The following is a 20,421-nucleotide window of genomic DNA, read 5'->3' as shown; positions in this document are numbered from 1 at the left end:
CCCACCCGGGAAAACAACTCGATCACCTTGTCGGCCACGTTTTTGGTGGTAGGGGCTGAGAGGGGAAAGGCTTCAATGAACCGGGTGGCGTAATCCACGATAACAAGGGCGTGGAGGTGTCCCTTCTTAGTGCGAGGGAGAGGGCCTATCAAATCCATACCCACCCTCTCAAAGGGGACCCCTATGATGGGCATGGGTTGTAGTGGGGCCGCTACTGGTTTATAGGAGGACTTTTTCTGACAGACCTCACAGGTTTGGCAATACGTCTCTACGTCCTTATATACCCCGGGCCAGTAGAAATACCGTAGTACCCCGCTAGTGGTTTTCTCCCTCCCGGCATGACCTGCTGTAAGATGGGCATGAGAAAAGAACAATATCTGCTCCCTGAAGGGCTGGGGCACTAACAGCTGCTGATCGCCTCCCTTATTCCCTTCCCGGTACAACAGCCCATCCTTTATAATAAACCGGGGATAGGCGTCCCTGGTCTGGGATTGGTTGAGGTGGGCGCTTTCCCAAGCGTTAAAGAGGGTGCGGTCGTTAGACTGGGCGAAGCGGAAGCTTCGATCTATAATCCAAGGGTCAGCAGTAACCAGCCCCGAGATAGGCATCTCTCTATCCCTGGTTTCTTGTTCCATGGTATGTTTGAACATCCTGAGGAAGTCGGGGTTATCCACCTCCAATATCACATCTTCGGGGAGGGAGTCAACCACCCCTACCCTCACCGTGCAGGTGGGCCCGTTATGGGGAGTCAAGGGTACTAGGGCCAAGGGATAGGGCCGGACCTCCCCGTGTATGCACCTGATGTGGACAAGTCGGTGGGGCAGATACTGGTGGGGCAACACCAAATGTTTTTTTACCACCGACTGTCGACATCCTGAGTCTAAAAGGGCGTTAAGTGTAAAGCCATTCATCCCCACACGTACATAATACGAGGCACCCATCTCAGCTGAGTACAGGACGCTCCGGGGAAGGTACCCCACATCCATGGGCTCTTCGGTTCTTTTCCGCGGACACAGTCTGGCGATGTGGCCCCATTCGCCACACTCAAAACATTGGGGGCCTTTGGGCAGGGCCCCGTCAGAACGCGGGGTCTTGCCTCGGGGAAAGCCAGGGGGGGGCGCTGGTCTCTTCTCGCTTCTGCCTCCCAGGGGTGGTTTGATAGATTTGTCCGGTTCCAGGGGGTAGGAGCGGGGCTGGGCTCGCGAAAAATACTTGGCCATATCGACCGCTTGTTCAGGGGTTAAATGGGGGTGGTGTTTCAACCATTTTTGGGTCCCGAAGGGTAAAGCCTCCAAGAATTGTTCCATGTATATTTTCGTCATAATCTCCTCCTTGGTGCTGGACTCAGGCCTGAGCCACTTGTCAGCGGCCATCTTCAGACGGAAATACAAGGTCTTTGGGTTTTCCCCCTGTACCCCTCTCTCTTTTTGGAATTTGCTTCTATAGGCCTCAGCATCGAGACCTAGGTGCTCCAGGATAACCTCCTTTATAACGTGGTACCCGGTCAGACCAGTGGGGTTGGCCACCTGGTAAGCGGCCTGCGCTTCCCCTGACAGTAGTGGAGCCAGGAAAAAAGGCCATTTCTCCTCCGGCCATCCGCAAGCCCGAGCCGCACGCTCGAAGTTGGTCAGGAAGGCGTCCGGGTCTTCCCCCGCAACGTATTTTTGTAAGGCCACACCGGCCGAGCTGGAATACGGTAGCCGTCGTTCCAAGGGTATCGGTACCCCGGGATCGGGAGTGGCCTTTGGAAGGGACTCCAGGTGCGCTTTCATTGAGTTTTGGAAGAGCTCCCGGTCTGCCTGCGCAGATGTCATCTGTCTCTCCACGGCCCAGCCGAGTTTCTCTTGCCCCTGGATTAAATGTTGTACGAGGGCCTCCATCTTTAGATCACCGACGACGGGAGATGGAAATCCCACTTCTGACACCAGTTGTGATGGGGCGTCAATGAGAGACACTACACGAGTTCTGGGTATACGTGGTTTTATTGATATCACTCTTCTTTTAGTCCGGCTAGTTAGCCTTTCTCTCGCGAATGTAGCGGGATCCGTGGTGAATTAGATCTCCAACGCTCTTCCCAGGTGGTTTGCTCCCTCCTTCCTCGTCCTTCCGGCGGCCACGCACTTGGCTCTCCGTTGTGCCCCAAGGAAGAGAGAGATAAGGGACTATATTAGACTGGGAGTAGGTATACTCGTATTCCTAACACCAGGGACCGGGAGTGAGGAAGCACCCTACTGGTGTACAACCGAAAACGGAGTGCCACAAACGGTGAGGGGATCAAACAAAACTAAACAAGAAGGTAAAGGTACTTGAGGAGGCGACCGGTTAACGCGGGTTCTCCCGCCTTCCCATCCAGCCCGCTACCCGGTCCCGTACCTGTCCAAGCCACGCTCCTCCCCTGGGAACGTGGCCGGGCGCTTCGCGGAGTCCGTAGCCGCTGGGTCTCTCCTTCCTCCAGCCTCCGGTGTCCGCCTGCTCTGGATCGTTCCTCTCAGTCGCGCCGTTTTCTCCTCTTCCGTCTCCTTCGTCTCCGTCCTTCTTCCAGGGATCGCCGTCCGTCCACCTCCTGGGTTCGCCTCCACTTGTACTTCCTGCTTGAGTGACGTCCTCCCTGGGCGGGGCTTGCGTTCCAGGTACTTCCCAGTTAAAGGGCCCGGCTCCGGCCACCAGCGGCAGTTCGTCTTCGTCCGCTGCCCAGTCGGTCTGCGGAGAGGGGAGAATGTTAGGGACCCCTGATATCGGTGCCCACCAGTCCGTGCCCTCTGGAGTCCCCTGAGCCGGCCGACCCGTCCCGTCACAGGGGAAGAAATATTTTTGATAGCTTATCTTTACTTATCATCATAGTTGAGGTACTAGGGTCTCTCATTTTTTAGATGAGTTGCCTATTCTTCTGCATTTTAGTAGACCATGCTAGATATTTCCCCATCTGCTGGCCTTCTTCATACTTACCTTTATTATCTTCAAGAAACAAAAAAGTTTCTTAGTTGGTCTTTCACTCTCACCAGTTCTTGATGTAATGCCTTATCCCCATAATCTCTTGATATTGCAGAGCTGTGTTCATGCCTAACTCGTTCAACTGTGTTTTGTAAAATTTCTATCTTCGACACCCTATGTTTATGTACCCTAGCTTTATAAGAGATAACCTGTCCATGAGAAAAGGCCTTAAAAGCTTCCTACACCATAAAGCTTGGGGCAGTATTTATATTATCCTTGAAAAACAGCTGTATAGACTTATGCATTTCTTCAATCCATATTTGGTCCGTAAGCAGAGATTTATCAAACTGCCATCTGGGATTTTTTTGGAGAGATTTTCCTAATATTATGACTAAGGAGATTATGGAGTGAACTGAAAACGAGTTGGTAATAATCTCTGACTCTCCTCTTTCTATTCTCTTACCTACCAAATATAAATACAATCGTTAACCTGTTTTGAACCTTGGAGAATAACATGTAAACTGCGAAAAGCATGGGTGATCTACTTGCCATGGATCTATTAGGGAAAAATCTTCCTCCACAATCTTAATCAGTTTTGAAGTCTTTGATTTTAATTGTTGGTTAGTCTTATCTGAAGTGTCTAATCCTAGATCTTGTATAAAATTAAAATCTCCCCCATAACTATGGGACCTTTCGCTTTTGTTAACAGATCATAAATCTGCTCTAAAGCTTTAATATTATCATAGATTGACCCATAATAATAAACGAAAATAAGTAGGACCCCAACAACTTTAACCTCAATCCAGATTCTTCTCGCTTCCTCATCCCGGATCACATCTCTCACCTCCCAATCCAACATAATCAAAAACAGAATGCCAACTCTCCGAACTGCCATATTGGCCAACGCTAAGTACACTTGTGAATATTTCCTTGGCAGTGACAGTTTGAGGGTATTAGACTTAAGATGTGTTTCCTGTAGAAACAGTACCTTGGGAAAAAAAATCCAGGACTGCGACACCCAGACTCATTGTGTCTCCAGTTCCAACTCCGGCGTTCCTGACCCGGAAGCTGTTCCCGGCTAGCCATTCCGAAGTGCACAACCTTTAGCAAGGGGGTGGAGCTCATGCGTGCTAGAGGCAAGGCATCAAACTCACCCTCACCGCCAGCCCCATCTTCTTGTTTGTTCAAAATACTGTTCACTTTTTTAAACAATGTATCATTTAAAATTCTAACATCCACTTCCAGAAGCATTGATTGTTTATCATCTTACTTTTTAAGAAATAATAAATGTCCTCAGAGCACTATTTCTAATTTAAAATAGTATATGACAGAGGGGAGGCTCACATCCTGATTTTTGGCTTTAATTTGCTAATTTTTGCATTAGATAGGTTTGTATCTTAGTGCATGCTTATAATATGCGCACAGGTCCACATTAGGTGCTTCTTGACAACTCTTTATTATACTTACCTAATTTTAAAGAAGTGTTTTTAGGGCCAAATGCCTTGCTCTAAAGTCATTCCCTGTCTAAAAATTCCAATCTACATTTCACAAGATTTATTGATTCCAAAATACCTGAACAAGGATTCACTTCTATTAATTATTGTCTGGTGCAACATATTGATATAAAATATTAAAATAAAATTGATAATTTGAATGATTGGTATGAAAAGCATATTGTTAGGGTATCTTAATATTACTTTTCAAGGACTCCAAATATCTTTCAGCATGCCCAATCATTGTTATTATAAATGTACGTTTTGAAGCCTATTTTGACAATAATGATAATCTTACTTGAAAAAGTAGTGATATTTCACCAACTAATATTATTTAGCATGCCTCTACTTCTAAATATGCTTTGGTTTCTAAAGAATTAGAATATATTTCCCTTCAATCTAAACTGTAAATAGAATGCAATTTGGAATCTAAATTGAAGCTCTCTTGGCCTATTGATTCATATAACAAATTAATTTTAAAATGATTTTAGACATTTAGAACAACAAATACCACCAAAACGATACATTTTATATACAATACACTTAAACATAATTAAAATGCATAAAATGTGAGCTGCTCAAAAAATGTTATGGTGATCATATAATGCTGCACATGAAAGTTTGCAATGCATGCTATTTCACTCTATATATCCCAATTTATTCTGGCATATGAGAAGTCGATAGGCCTCAAATTTGTTTACTATCTTTTGCAAAAATATTTCCAGGTTCTTTATCTAATAGTACTGATTATAATAAAATTATAATAAAAGCATTGCTTGTATCCATTGCATTCCAAGAGAGCATGTACTGTTGCAAAGATTTGAATGAACTCTCTTACAGATTCTGATGGAATAGTATATGAGCTAATCACAAAATAGATATATTTTATGCTTACAGTGTTAACTATTGGACTAAAGAGAGACTTATGTTGGCTTCCTTTAACTTATATCATGAAATAAGCACAGTTCCCTTAATAAATATACTCTGCAAAATGGTCTTTGCTATCCATCATAATATTGTGATATATTTATCAATATATCTTCTGGTTTATGAAATTCTATAAATGTTTTATTTTATCTTTGCTCACTTAATCAAAAGTTATTCATGCAATTTATAACAGTATACTATTTTTCACGTTTTTTATTTCACACTCTTAATAGTCTTTCTGCCATTCCTTTTTTTTATCTCTTCCATTCGAAATGCCTTTTTAAATTAATTACCATTCTCCATATTATAACATAACCGGTTATTTTTTATTAAGATGTTTTACGCAAAAACACACATATACATTAAATATACTTATCTACAGCATGTAGTATTGTAATGTGTTTCTACATTCATTATCTTAATATAGTGGTTATTATCAACTTTCTTTGACATTTTAGGGTCTCAACACAAATGATTTTAACTAATAATTGTGTTTGTTATGTTTATATACTTCCATCTTTGTAAATGCTATTGTACTTACACACTGTTTAAAAAGCAAAATATATATTACATTTAAAAGCTAATTGCTGAACTCTGCATATATTTGCAAGTGCTTTCTTCCCAATGACAGTTTATCTGATTGTTATATACAACACTCTTGCATATCTACGTTGCGCAAGACAATTCAAAAAATTGTGTGGGAGTGGGCTGGTCATTACTTTTATTTTAATGACAGTCACTCAGTTGGTCAGTGAGTCTACAGCAACGGGTTGGTTGAATTGCAAGTTACACTTTTTCACATCTTTGTTCCCTGTGTCACAGAGATGCTTGGTTTTAAAGGACATGTAGACCTGGCTATCTACTTTTGATGATAGTTTTAGCCCCTGTAGGGCAGGCTCCCAGTCACACTCTAGGGACACTATTGGGTAATGTTCAGTCTTGTCACATAATACTAATGTAGACAATTGCCAAAATTCCATGTTCGATAGATAGGAATAGGAAAGCAATGGACGTGAAGTCAATTGTACCACATGCTAAAATAACATATTGGAAGAACATCTGCTTAATGCTAAATGTTGTGGTCTTTCCCATCACTTGAAACAACTACATTTGAATAAGCTTATCTGTGGGTAGGGTATTGACCAATTGTAAACTAAATAGATTTCAACTACACCTTTTAAATTGCATAACTGAATATCTGATATTCCTAAAGAAATCTCATATTGAATTGTATTGAATTGAGAGGCATTTATAGAGCGCATGGCTACGGGAGCATCCCAGCGCTCCGAGCCGGACACGGGGGAGGCAGGAGAACTAAAGAAACAGAAAGGTCTTCAGTTATTTGCGGAAAGCCAGATGGTTGGGAACTATGCGAAGATGCAGTGGCAAAGAATTCCAGAGTTTAGCGGAATTATAAGAGAAAAGCCGTCCACCACTTCTGGCCTTCTTGATCCTGGGGACCTCGGCCAGATGCCATTCATCTGACCGAAGATTCCTTTTCGCTGTGTAAGGATGGATCATGGCTGAGTTGATGGGAGGCCTGATCCCCTGCAGAGATTTCTGTACTAGGCACAGGGCCTTGAATCTAATATGTTCCTGCACTGGGAGCCAGTGAAGAGAGCGGAGTGCTGGTTTTGCCGATTGCCTGTTAGTGGCTCCCGTCAGAAGTCTGGCTGCGCTGTTTTGAACAGACTGTAATTTGGAGACTACTGTAGTGGGGGCACCCAAATATAGTGCATTACCGTAGTCCAGTCTGGAAAATATAAGTGATTGGACCAGTACGTTTTTAGCTTGAGAGGGGAGAAGGGGGAGGACTTTACGGGCCATTCTATGCAGGCCATAGCAAATAGCTGGCGTCTTCCTGGCCTGAGTCCTAAAGTTCAGATCCTGGTCCAACCAGATGCCCAGGGATAAAAGAATTAGAATTTGCATGAGATGATTAGATTCCTAATTTAATGCACCTGACGGGAACACTTTTCTCTGCTGCAATGTGGAACTGTATTAATGATCACCTAATAAATATATAGTGAACGTGCCAGTAGGCAAGGTTGAGTTTTAGCTTCAAAGTGAAAAATTTCATTCTTACAGCCTGCCAATTGCTTACATTCGTTAGCTTTATTGTCACTCATTTATTTGCTTCTTATTGGATAGTTATTATTGTCCCAACTTGTCAATCTTGTATTTGTCCTTCCCCTGGAGGACAACCTCTTTATCATCTCTCTGGCTGGCTGTCTTCTATCCTTCCACTGCACACTTTTAAGGAACTACTTTTCTCTTTTTGCTTAAGCACTTCATGAGATTGTATGTGTTTTCCATTTCTCTTCTATGGTAGCTTCTATGGCCCCCAATACCTGCCATCTGTGTTGCTGTCTCCCTCGTGTTACAAGTTTGCTCCCCCAGCCACACGCACTCCCTGACCTGCACTCCATGTTGCTTTCTCGTTCATGTGATTCTTCTCCTGCCTTGTGTTGCTCTCCCTTGTGTGCTGCTTTTCCCCATCCCCCGCCCACTTAGCAGTGGTTACCCCCCACCCACTTCTCCATTGCCCCATTGGACTCTTTTTGTTTAAACATTTTATTTTGAGGGAGGTGGCAGGTAGCAAATTATTGCTAACCTCTCCACCTAAAAAAATTAATACTTTTGCTCTACTTTGTTTTCTTTTATCACAACTTTTGTCTTGCTTTTTCTTTTTTCTTTTGGCTATGTTGCACAGCATCTTGCTGATCAATTACAGAATCACCAAAAGACATTGGCTTTGCCAATAGGTCTCAAAGACGAGCCATGTTAGCTTTGCCAATCGTTGTTTCAATCTGTCACAAAGTCCAATGTACTAGATAAACAAAGCATACAAATGACCCCACCAATACTCCAAAAATAAGACTTTGCATGTTTTCAAAGAAGTGAGATTAAAATATAAGTATTCACTAATTTGCATGACCTTCCTTTGGACATTATCTCTTTTAAGGTCTCGCCTAGGCAGCGCACATGTGGTGCTCTTGGAAGACCTTTAGCCATCAGTCTTCACACGTGCTTGTGGCGGCTTCCACCCTGTGGGAGCAAACGGCGGCGCGCCAAAAGCACGATCGCAGTGCTTGAAAAGTGAAGACTGCTCTCCCAAGCGCGCGCGCACGCTCACCTCCTGCTCCCCCTTCGCTTCCTTCTTGCAGAAGCTGTTTGTGATCTTAGTGGGGAGCGGGGGCTTTTTGATTAAGAAAATAAAGGACTATAGAGAAAACGAACAGGCTTTATCTGCCTCAAATGAAAAGAAGAAAAAAACAGCCCCCGTTGTGTTTTGTGTGCGGTTGGTTTCATGCACAAAGTGAAGTGCGTCTGATTAAGCACTGAAACCCATCATCACCCTGGAGCTGAGGCTTGTGTTTGGACGGCGCTCTCCCAGCAGCCCCCCGTTTCCATCCCGCTGCCTTCGTATAAGAGGGTAGTGAGTTTACAATGGAGTAAACTGTCTACACAGTTCAAGTGGCGTTTCAAGTGAAGTCTCTGTACGTCGGCAGCAATTTACTCCGTGAGTCGGTGACAATAAAAAGTGCACATTTTATTGTTCTAATCAATATAACTTGGAGTTTGATTGAAAATGTTTTAAATGTTGTGTTCTAAATTCAAGCATTCCTTTAAGTGAGAAATTGATGCATAATGCTTACTTCATTTACTATGTAAATATCTTGCTCATCTGAGTTGTGTGTGCTTGTGGATACATGCACGGCTGCCAGGAAGTGGTGGTTGTGCACTGGGCATTTTTGTAAAAGCTTCCAAAAACTCCAAGCTCGCCGCTGCGCTGTATGAAATGGGTGCAGCTGACGCCTACTTTACCCAAAGTTAATGACTTGAGAAAGACAGATGGCGCTATATTTAGACACGTCTTTAGACCGCGTTAACTCACTCCAACCTCAATGAGGGGAAGGAAACGTGCGATAACTGCCACAAAGTTTACTCCCAGCTTTCAGCAAGAGGCACGTCAACCCCCTGATGACGCTTACCGGGAAGGGCGAAGTGCAGCTCCTGGAAGCCAAGGTTGATGTTTGCAGCAATCAGCTTCTCCAGCAATGTCAGGTAAACTGGGACTGGCATGCTATCTCCGCCACCCTGCAACTGTCGTTGAATCTCGTGCAGTTTCCTCTTCACCTCGGCCCGCAAGTCACGGTACTTGTGCTGCAGCTCGTCTTTGGTGCGCACCACCACGCCATGGCCATTGATGGACTCCACCAGGCAGTGCCAGACCTCCTTGCACCGCTGGTCGTTCTTCCTCTGACCCTCCCCATACCACAAGTCATAGTTGTGGTGCACCGTATGGATCAGCAGCTGCAGCTCCTCATACGTGTAGTTCGGCTTCCTTGGCGTCTTATCCCCCGTCTTCCTATTACCTACAGAATTTCCTGGCTCTTGGGAAGACGACATAGCCAGCACTCCCTTATCCACAACAAACACGCAAGTCCCCAAGGCGCAAATGCAGTTCTGCGGCAGGGGCACGGCTGAAAGTAAAGCTGAAACCTACTTTTGGTTACCGAGATCAGCCCACATAACAGGAAAGTCAATATCCCTCCCCTTAACCAATCACGGTGCTGGGAATGGCCATCGCAACCAACCGCAGGGAAGAACAACTGCATAGCAACCAGTAACATATCCAAAATAGCTTCAAAACCAATCAAATGAGAAACAAAAAGTAGCTGTCGAAACTTTGCTTCCAATCACGAGCTAAGCACAACACTCACGACCTTCCAAAGACCCAAGAATCTTGCTACAGGTTACCGATTTGAACCATGAAGAAACATTACTCAGCTGTCAATAGTGGCTTCCCCCCATTCTTGCCATTTGGACAGCATGGTGGGGCCAGACCAGGTAAATTAAGTGCAGTTTGGTTAACTCGCTTGCAAACCAATCATCTGCGTGAACAACCGACATTCCCTTCCTCTCGGCGAGAACAATGTATGTCAATTTCAATACTACTGTTATTCGAAAGGATGGCACATAAAAGAAAAACGTCTGCGATCGCCCAACAAGTTAGAGTACAGAATTTGGCAAGCAAAGCAAGGTGTACAGTAAAACGAATGACATATTTGTAAGGACTTTACATAAATAGTTGGCACTAATAACGAAAACCTCATTGCAAGTCTACAAGGAGATTCCAAATAAACATCATGGGAAAGATTCTCACGCTTATTTTCAACTGCATTTCACTCTCCCTAAAGTCACACCTGAACTTCCTGTTCATGGTCACGGAACATGTATATATTTTATTATCACCTTTACAGAGATGGCAGCGTTGTCTCGACGTCGTCACCACACATGGGGCTTGGCTTCTACTTGTAGTGTGTTACTCATACCAACACGGTAGATGAACATTTGTGGGTATCTAAGTCACTACCACAATGTGTTTTCATCTTGGTTGTCCTTATTTAAAACCCTTGAGTTATCTGCACGTTGTCCTCACAAAGACTACTTCTGTGTACCCCGTGCATGTCTGTGTCACTTTAGAAAGATATAACAAATGGACAATGTTATATTTTTTCCACAATTTTCTGGGCCTTGGGTAGAATAATAAATCAACTGCTGCCCTTGTCACGCCAGGCCACACAATTGGAGTAAAATAACTTCCTCTACATCAGCGTGGTAGGTGTGCCAGTGCAGGTTATAGTAGTGAAAATTCAATCAAGAGGCCATATTTGTAAGGGAAGCGAGTGGTTCGCCAACCCCGGAGCACTCCTAGATGCCTGTCAGTGAGAGAAAGGACTCGCTTCTATTTTATCCGGAAGTAGAATAGTAAGTACGGAACAGAATGCAGCCGGCCCCTTGGTAGATAGAACGCGGAAGCCATGTCATTTAGGGGCAGTGGTCGGATTACCATTTCAGGGAAAGTTAGGGGCCATTTTGTGAGAGTTCCATGAGGGTGCACAGCCCTGATCTACAACCCGTGAGTCCCGTGAATAGAGGAGGGAAGGTGTATTTAAGGGGTTGACGTCTTTTTCTCATCACGCAGCTCAGACATCCCCACCACTACTCCTTGGGGAGGAACCCACAGGACATGGCTGCGCCGCATCTTGTTCTGGTAAGAAACAATACTGTGGCGTAGAGTGGCTAATACCCAGTAGACCAGGTTGACCTCTGACACAGCCCAGGTGGTTGACCTTTGCCACCTTTCATGGACAAGGACCTCTCCTGCTGCATAGAAGGACGTGACCTCTCAACGTGAATGCGTAAACTTGCTCGGGATGAATTTTCTCCCACGCAATGGAGCGGATCCATGGGAGTTTCAGTAGCTACATCTATCTACACATGAGAGTTCTCTGTTCCAAATTTGAACCTGCCCTCTGGGTGCCATGGGAAGATTTTCTGGGGGTACGGATATGATCAGGAAGCTTACTTGGTGTAGGAGTTGACAGGTAGGCACCTGTCATCCATTATTTCCATTTGACACCTGGGGATGACTTCTAGCTTGTTGTTGCATTTGTTATCTCGCCTTCCAGTACACGTTAATACCACTTTAGGTTTTTGTTGTACTGTACTTAGGTGTTACTTCAGTTTTCCACTTTAAATATTGTTTTTTACTCCAAAACCAAGTGCTAGCAAACTTTTTATTCCATCATCGTAATTACATGATTTTACTTTCCAGTACAGTGAATCTAGCACTCGTAACACAAAACAAATATTGCACACATTGCTGGGAATTCACCAGTGCCAATAAATATACTGTAATTGACAAAGGACACCTACCCGTCAATTAAAGGAGCGCGTTCCATCAGTTCCAGAACCCTTGTTTCTATTTCCTTGCCTGCTACCACAGCACCTGGTGTCAGCATCCAAAGAAATATCCACAGTGGCAGCAGCCATATTTGTACACAAACCACTAAAGAAACACAGTGGTGCCAAAATATTGCCATTTGTACACAGGGCGAATCCAAACTCTGTCAGCCTGTAATATGTCTTCTTAAATGTATTCGTGTAGTCTCACTTGTGCTTCTGTATGATGCTTAAGGGCTTGAACCTGTACGTGGAAAAAAAGAAAATAGTCACAAATGTGTATGTATAAAACATGTTGCACAATGGCATACTCGGTCTATAGCAGCGCATTTTCCTTCTCCTCCGTAGCGGCCAGCATAGCTCACGGGTTGCCAGGGGAGGCCACTGGGAGGGGTGTCACGCGGGGTAGGGGATCATACGGTAAAATAAAAAAATTTAAAACCTACAGTTCCGCTGGGTCCTGCATCTTCACTGCTCCTCGTCTCCTGCCTCTGACAGGAACAGGAAGCAGGAAGCCAGGCAGGCTCCCTCCCCTAAGCCAATAACGCTGCATGCAGCGTTGTGGTTGGTCTGGAGCGCTGTGACATGGTGCTCCGCCAGGGCCTAGAGGGGTGGGCATGTTCTCCATGCAGGCTGCAATGCAGCCTGCAAGGTGAAGGGCAAAGTGCGCATGAATGGTTTGGGCAGCCCGAGAGGACCGACCAAACAGTCTGTGCGCACTCAGGAGTGGGCAAACCACTCCTCCCCTGACCTGCTCAGAGAGCACAGCAGCCCCGTCCGCCCACCCACCCGCCCGCAAAACAAATATAAAATGGTAATAACTAAAAGTTATTACCATTTTATGTTTTGGCTTCTCGCACTGTGAGAAAGCAGTGGGGCAATGCTCCTCCGCCATAGCGGAGGAGCCGCACCTGCTTTTGCTCCAGAGGTTCTTATCAGTTTAATAGAATGACTCGTATCAGAAAATGTTCATTTGCCAGTCTCAAGAGTACATAGTGCTGCCCTTCAGAGGTCCTCAACAACATTGTTCAATTCTAGTAGTAGTGTTCTTCTTGCCCTTCCCCTTTTTTTAAATTCACCAAATATTGATTATAAAAAGATGTCCACTAGCTAGCCTATGGAAGAAAGCGAAACATCAGCAGTGGAACCCAAGTGAAGAGAGCCAGGATTTTTTTGCGAATCGCTATTACTAATGTACAAAGGGGTATCCTAAAAAGAAATTCGAGTGGGTCTCAAATAGACCAACCTCAAGAACATTAATGAAGTAGGTCACAATTTTTCACTCAAAATGATTGACTGCCATCACAGGGATGGTGGCCTGCTTGTTTCAGCAGACCACCATGTCTGTGATTGCACTTAAATAAAGCAATATTTTTTTAAACATAGCCTATTTTCCTTCAAGGAAAATGGGATGCATTTATAAAGGAAAACATTTAACGTTTAACTTTCATTTTTTAAGAGTAGGCAGTGACCCCCTTGGAGCACTGCCTGTTATATAAAAAAAAAAAAGAAATTTCAACGATTCCATTTGCGAATAGGTTCACCAACATTCTGTTGGTGGTAAAGTGCATATATTTTGCACCCACATTTCTGTCTTAAAACATTTGTACATACCAATGCGTATCAGTATCAGTATTTGGAAGGGACGCCCTAAACGCGTCTCTTCCAAATACCGATTCGCAAGCCCGAATTGTGAATTGGTAACAGGTTACCATATCGCAATTTGCGCTTTGTACATTTGGAAATGCCTTATTGCATGCGCTAACGGCCCAATTCTGCGAATCAGCTTGTTTGCGACCTCAAAAAGGCTTAGTACATCTAGTCCTATACGTGTTAGTCAGGTGAGGTTAGAAACAAGTATTTTCTCTCAAACAGAAGGAAAGACATTTCAGGTCTTCGTAATGCTGCACGGAGTGTAGATACAAAAATAATTAGTGGAAGATACCTCGGAAATATTAGGGCACGTCCTGGGGAAGACAGTGCCAGTGTGTTTGGCTGCTTAACAAGTAGCATCTTCAGAAAAAGTGTCTCAAAACTCCACAGGATCCCAGACCCCTAAAGATAATCAATATTTGTAGATGAGAGAATCTCACTGACTGACTCCGGTGCACATATGAACTTTGTGCTGCAGATCCATGGTTCATTCTGGGCTTTTATTGCTTGATGTTGTTGTTTACCTGATTTATTTGCCTCCAATTAAGAAACACCCATGGTCTAAGCACACTCGTAATTCCTTACAGGCTTCTCTATCCTCTACAAAAACAACAGTTGATGGACAGAATGCACAACAAAGACATGCATTCACCCCAGTACAGAGATCTGGGCCTAAATCCATCATTTTTTCGCTCACCATGCTGTTATAGTTTGAACCCAGCCATATGCAAATCAGTCTTGACCCTGTGCCTCATGGGAACAGTCCAGCCCGAACTGCCAAGCCAGGTCCTCTCTGGACCGGAAACAAGCATCCTAGGACCGGTTTCCGGGTTTCACCCCTCTTCAGCCAGGATAGCCTGATTCCAGTGGCATGGAGAGCACGGGGCCCACGTCTGGGCATACCCTTCCCACTCGGGGTGACAAATGCAAAAACAACAGTTGATGGACGGAATGCAGAACAATTTCATACATTCACCTCAGTACAGAGATCAGGGCCTAAATCCATCGTTTTTTTGCTCACCATGCCGTTACAGTTTCTCGCCCTAAGTGCGCCAGGTATGCTCAGACGTGAGTCCTGGGCTCACTGTGCCACTGGAATCAAGCCTTCTTGCAGTATTTCGAGCAGCATTGTTCTTCTGTTTGGTCGACCTTCCCTCTTTCCCTTCATATTCATTAAGTTCTCATATGGGGGTTTGGTGTAATTCTCTCCTGTATCCCTCTTTCTTTGTCTGCATATTGCAATCGTATTTGTTCAATTTGGTATTTATCTATGTGCATTTTTAAGCATGTTTGCAAAATTAACCGTCTAAAATTTGTTCACATACTTGTCTTCATAATTCATGGTATGACCATATGTGCAATTATAGCTTAATTTAAGCTGAATTTCATTTTACCCTCATGTGATGCTGATGGCTGCTTCCTCCAGTGAGTTGCTGCTAATGTATCCTGAAGGTAAGACATTGAGGGAATTGAAGAAAGTTCATGGGAAGTTTTATGAGCTCAAATTCTCAAAGGAGATTGCAAAGTAAGCTCCCTTCCTAGCAGGAAATAATCACAAGCTTGCACTCAAGCATTCAATTATCAGGTATGTTAATAGAAGACCTTATTATAAGGAAGTTTACTCTCTCTCTCCCAAGTGACAGAGGAATAATGCATGAAACTTCAGCTCCTCAAGACTGGGCTGTCATAGGTTTGCAAAGTCGCTTAAAAGTCTACGGGCAAAGCAAATGTTGCAATAAAGCATCATATTACCTGCTTGTGGCACAGCAGCTAATGTCTACCTAAAGCTGTCGTCCCTTTCCTGGGGTGACACACTACAGCAATGAAAGCTCAACCTTCCACACTCTCACCCAACTAAAGCAATTTATTTATGATGAAACAGCACTATGTCCTCACAAAGCAGGTGACACTTCCCTGGGGAGGCATGGCACCATCCATTGGATAAAAGTGTCACCTCCACAAACAAGCTCAAGTTGCACACCTGCATAAAGGCGTTTTGAAGCCACTGTCATGCACCTGGAACCCACCTAATACTAAAGCTCACATCAAGAAATACCACCCTTTCTCAGCCCAACACCTTTTCATGCCTCCTCGTCTTGCCACCTCTGCTGTGAGGAAGCAAGTCTTTTCTCCCAGAGAAAACCATCACCTCATGGCACATCTGAAGCTTCTGTACCTTGGAGAAGCAGGCATTCCTGGGCACGCTACAATGCAGATGTGTTTTGAGATCACTATCTCTGCCCATCAATTGCTGTCCAATATTGCAATTTGTGAGAGTTCAATTCTGAGCTCAGCATAAAAACAGAATAAATAATCCATATGTGAATCTATAGCTCTACTATTCCAAAGTAATTCCATGCAAAGTAAAATTCCATAAATCACAAATGACATATACATTGACCTGGAGTTGAACCTCAAATCAGGCTAACAACCACCAATGGTTTAAAGTGTTTAGTAAGCCTGGGCAAAGCACTACGCTACGCTCGCGCAGTTTGCGAAGTTCGCACTATGCGAATTGCACGTAGCACAGTGCGAACACGCGTAGCGTAGTGTTGCATAGTGCTGCGGTCATTTTTTGCTTGCTCACGGTCCTCAAGTTGGCGACCGCGAGCAAGCAAAATGACATCCCGGTGAGACTTTTTCCTTGTTCGCGATCAGCAACATGAAGTTGGCGATTGCGAGCATGGAAAATAAACCTCCGGCGAGATTCCCAACGCGAGGAGGTCAGGTTTCTCATTGCGAGTGGTCGCGCATGCTCGCGACCGCTCGTGATGAGAAACTACCAGTTCGCGTTGAGAAAGCTGCCGCTCGAGTAAAAACTCAAGCAGCAGAAAACTACAGCTCGCACTGTGCAAGATGCCATTTTCAATTATTGCACAGTGCCGGTTGCTTGTCTGCACTGTGCAATCATTGAAAACGACATCTGGCACAGTGCGAACAAGGTACTACGCAGTTCGCGAAGTGCTACGTGTAGCTCGCGTAGTGCGAACTGCACTTTGCGTAGCTTCGCGAAGTGCTATTTCGCGAACTACGCCCAGGGTTAGTGTTTACATGTGACCCCTCTAGGTGAGATGGCTAGAACCTTTTTTTTACGTTGATCAGAAAGGGGCACCTTTAGACCATACATTGGTCTAAAGGTGTTCATTTCTTGTACCATTGTTTTCTTCTATTGAGCAAAGCATCAATGTCAACATTCTGCCCACCTGGTCAATGAACCTCAACAACTGATGCTTTGCTTTTTACTTTTTCTCAAAAGATATTTCCTTCTTATTCTAGCCATCTTTTTTCTGCATCCAGTTTACCACAAATTATTCTAGTATTTGAATTTGATTTTATAAGGGCCGTTAAGTCACAAGGCTTCTTAGCACTATCACTGGAAAGAGCTGTTGAAATGAAAAAAGGAAAAAGAGCCATACACACCATTGCAGTTGAGAAATAATCCAGGTTTTTTGCTACTTACGAAAACCGGCATGAGAATTAGAACTCGCAATATGAGCAAGCAGCAAATTCCAGAGTTTGGCTGCTGCCAATAAAAAGCACAGCCACTCCATCTGGCCTTTGTTAAACTCTAAACGGTCACCTTCCTCAGCAGTTGGTAGGGGCATAGCTCCTTGATAAAGGAATGCCATATAGACCATGCAAAGAGCTTTAAAGGTCACACACTTGTTGTCAGGTAGCCAATGAAGAGAGCACAAGTCCTCCTTAACTGAGAGATGTTTGGGAACATTCAGTACTGACAGGGCTGCAGCATTTTGGATGGCCTGTAATTTATTGAGCGTGGACTTGTTGGCATTAAAATATAGAGCACCACAATATTCCAGGCATGATGTAATGAGCGCTATAACCACTGCTATTTTTAATTCATCTGGAATGAAGGGGAAGATCTTCTGCCTAAGACATTCACTCCCCTTCCTCAATATAACATCCCAATAAACTGTAGACTGGGCATAATACAAGTGCTGTCATTCATTTCTCTGGATTTCACAGCACTCACCACCCCAAGCTCTTTACCATCATATGTTCATCTTTATTACACACACATTTAAGCAACAGTACAGCAGACATCATATTTGTCTCCATTTCTGAACTCTGTTTTTGATTTGTCTATGTCAGGTTTATAATCCTCTTTAACAATTAGATAAAACCTGTTTATAATACCTAAAACATGCACTGTGGAAAGGGAGAAGAAGTATTGGAATGAGCGATTAAACTTTAAAATCAGATGTCCCTGTCAAAAATAAACAGACTGGGGTGTATATTTACTAAGTTTTAGCGCTGTATTCACATCACAAAAGTGGTTGGCAAATCTACTTTCCAGCGCTTACCAAGTTTAACACTGGAAAATCACTTGAAAGTAGTGCAAAGCAGAGCATTACTTAGCACAATGGGGACGTACCATGGGTGGTGCATGGCCGTTCACATGCAACCACCCAAGGTTTCTGACACTAAGCTCTATTTACTTAAAAAAGTAGATGGCGTTTAGCGTGGGAAAAATTTGCCAATTTCAAATAGGCCCTATGAAGGAGAAATGCTTTCATTTCAACTTTCTTTTCTGCACTCTACAGCACACATACAAAGTGGAAAAATGTTTGAAGTTAGTCTAAGCATGGTGTTTTGTACTGGAAGGGTTCCCTTCCAGTACAAAACCTATGCTAGACTCACTGAGACACCCTTGCGCTAAGGTGCAAAGGTGTGTCCTTGGCGTACGACAGCATATTTCTGCACTGGCGCTATTGAGATGGGAGGGGAGTGACATATTCTGACAACATGGCGCTCTCCTGTTCTCTTCTCCCACAGCACAGCTTTTGCGGCTGCTGCACTGTGCTCCGTGAGAATCTAATAAATCTGCCCTTCAATATCAGAAGGAAGTGTAACATGCTCAAAAGTGGCACAAAAATGCTTACTTATTAAGGCAGAACTACACACATGAATTACTTTTGGCAAGTCCCAAGAAATAATATTTTTTAATTAAAAAAAATTGTATGATATAATATCGGCACCAACAATATCAATTTGCAAAAAAATTGCCAAAGCTAGTTAACAAAAATATCATCCAATGCATAAACAAGAAAACACAATTATTGACCACAAAAATAGTGCCATAAATAATATTTAAAATACCTTAATATCAGTAACAGAGATAAAGAAATACAAAATATCACAATCACTTTAAAATATAGAACAATACCCAAATATAACAAGCATTTGCAATGCAATAGGTCTCGCATTAGGAAAGTTTGAGCTTTTTTTATTGTAAATTGACTAATTTTTTATTTATGTGTAGGTATTGAAAATATTGAAATTACTAGCTTTCTCATGTACAATGTCAATAGTTTTAACTGTTGCAAATGTGACACCTATAGCATTTGTAATGCAATATGTGTTGTATTTATGTGACTTAGATGTATTGATATTACAAATAACAATGGCTTTTAATTTTTGCAAATAATTAATACTTAAATAAAAGTTCCTATGGTTCCTTAAACCCTTGGAGGCAATTCTTTTATTTTAACTAAAAGGATGGTAGTTAAATGGTGTTTACGGCAGGATGGTCGTTAAATGGTGGCTACGGAGAAGCTGTGTGCTGAAAGGCAAAGAGAACACGGGCATGAAAGTGAAAGCGAGGATGAAAATGGAATGAGTGTGGCAGGATGGTCGTTAAATGGTGGCTACGGAGAAGCTGTGTGCTGAAAGGCAAAGAGAACACGGGCATGAAAGTGAAAGCGAGGATGAAAATGGAATGAGTATGGCAGGATGTTAGTTAAATGATGGTTACGGGGAAGCTGAGTGCTGAAAGGCAAAGAGAACACGGGCCAAGGCTGGAAGAAAACACGAGATGCGAGAGGCATGTGTGTGTGGCAAACACTGGTGGGGCTCAGAGCATTCTGTTGTTGCCTTGATGCCTGTGTGTGTGAGCAGTGGGGCTGTGTGTGTGAAGTGCCTAAAGTTGCAAGAAAACATATGGTTATTTAAATCCTTAGACGCAGAATTAATGGAGCTAATGTTATCGACCTTAGAAGGATGAAAAGGGAATGAGCGTGGCATATGTTAACTTTGTAAGCGCAGAAAGCGTGCAGGGAAAACGTATTATTTTGGTTGTTTGAGACTCAGATCTGGGCAAAGCTGCAAGAAAACACGGAGGGGGGAGGGTGGGCTGTGTGCTGAAAGGCAAAGAGAACACGGGCATGAAAGTGAAATCGATGGATGGCAATGCGTCCGTGAGACAAGCCCTGTGGTGGGGGAGGGACAGTTGTGAGGCACCATGAGGAAACAATCTCTCGGCATGCTGTGGTGGGGGAGCGCATTCCAGGCGGGGGAGCGGACCCTTTGAAGTATGATGCTGAGGCTGTGGCTACACGTGCACGCGCCAGTGGGCTGAAGCGCTTCCCTAAACGAATTGCATGGCGGCACGATACACGTGATTGTGCGCGTGCTCGCCATGCAATCCACTTTTGGGAGCACTTTGAAATGCCCCTCTTACTAGAGTCTCGCCTAGCGATTGCGTAAACGCAATAGCTAGGCGAGACCTAAAAAATGACAATCTTTAGTACCAAAATATATTACTACTACATATAATATTATATATGGTTCATCATAACATTTGGTCAGCCCCAAGAAATAATATTTATAATAAAACTGCCAGTTGTATCAGATGTTAGCCACA

The 20,421-nt window shown here is 43.7% G+C and overlaps 1 protein-coding gene across 2 annotated transcripts in view; it reads right to left on the bottom strand.

Moving 5' to 3' along the window:
* Positions 1 to 20,421, bottom strand: part of LOC146776248 (dipeptidase 2-like) — a 369,058-nt gene that overhangs the window by 145,646 nt on the left and 202,991 nt on the right. For both annotated transcript variants that reach the window (XM_085636820.1, XM_085636819.1), the window contains exon 2: positions 12,078 to 12,348. In XM_085636820.1, coding sequence (XP_085492946.1) covers positions 12,078 to 12,244 — 167 coding nt within the window. In that variant the 5' untranslated portion in view covers positions 12,245 to 12,348. The remainder of the gene's footprint in view (positions 1 to 12,077; positions 12,349 to 20,421) is intronic.

The sequence above is a fragment of the Triturus cristatus genome, chromosome 12, assembly GCF_964204655.1.
Source record: "Triturus cristatus chromosome 12, aTriCri1.1, whole genome shotgun sequence".
In the NCBI taxonomy this organism is placed as follows: Eukaryota; Metazoa; Chordata; class Amphibia; order Caudata; family Salamandridae; genus Triturus; species Triturus cristatus.
This window is presented reverse-complemented; position numbering and strand designations above follow the sequence as displayed.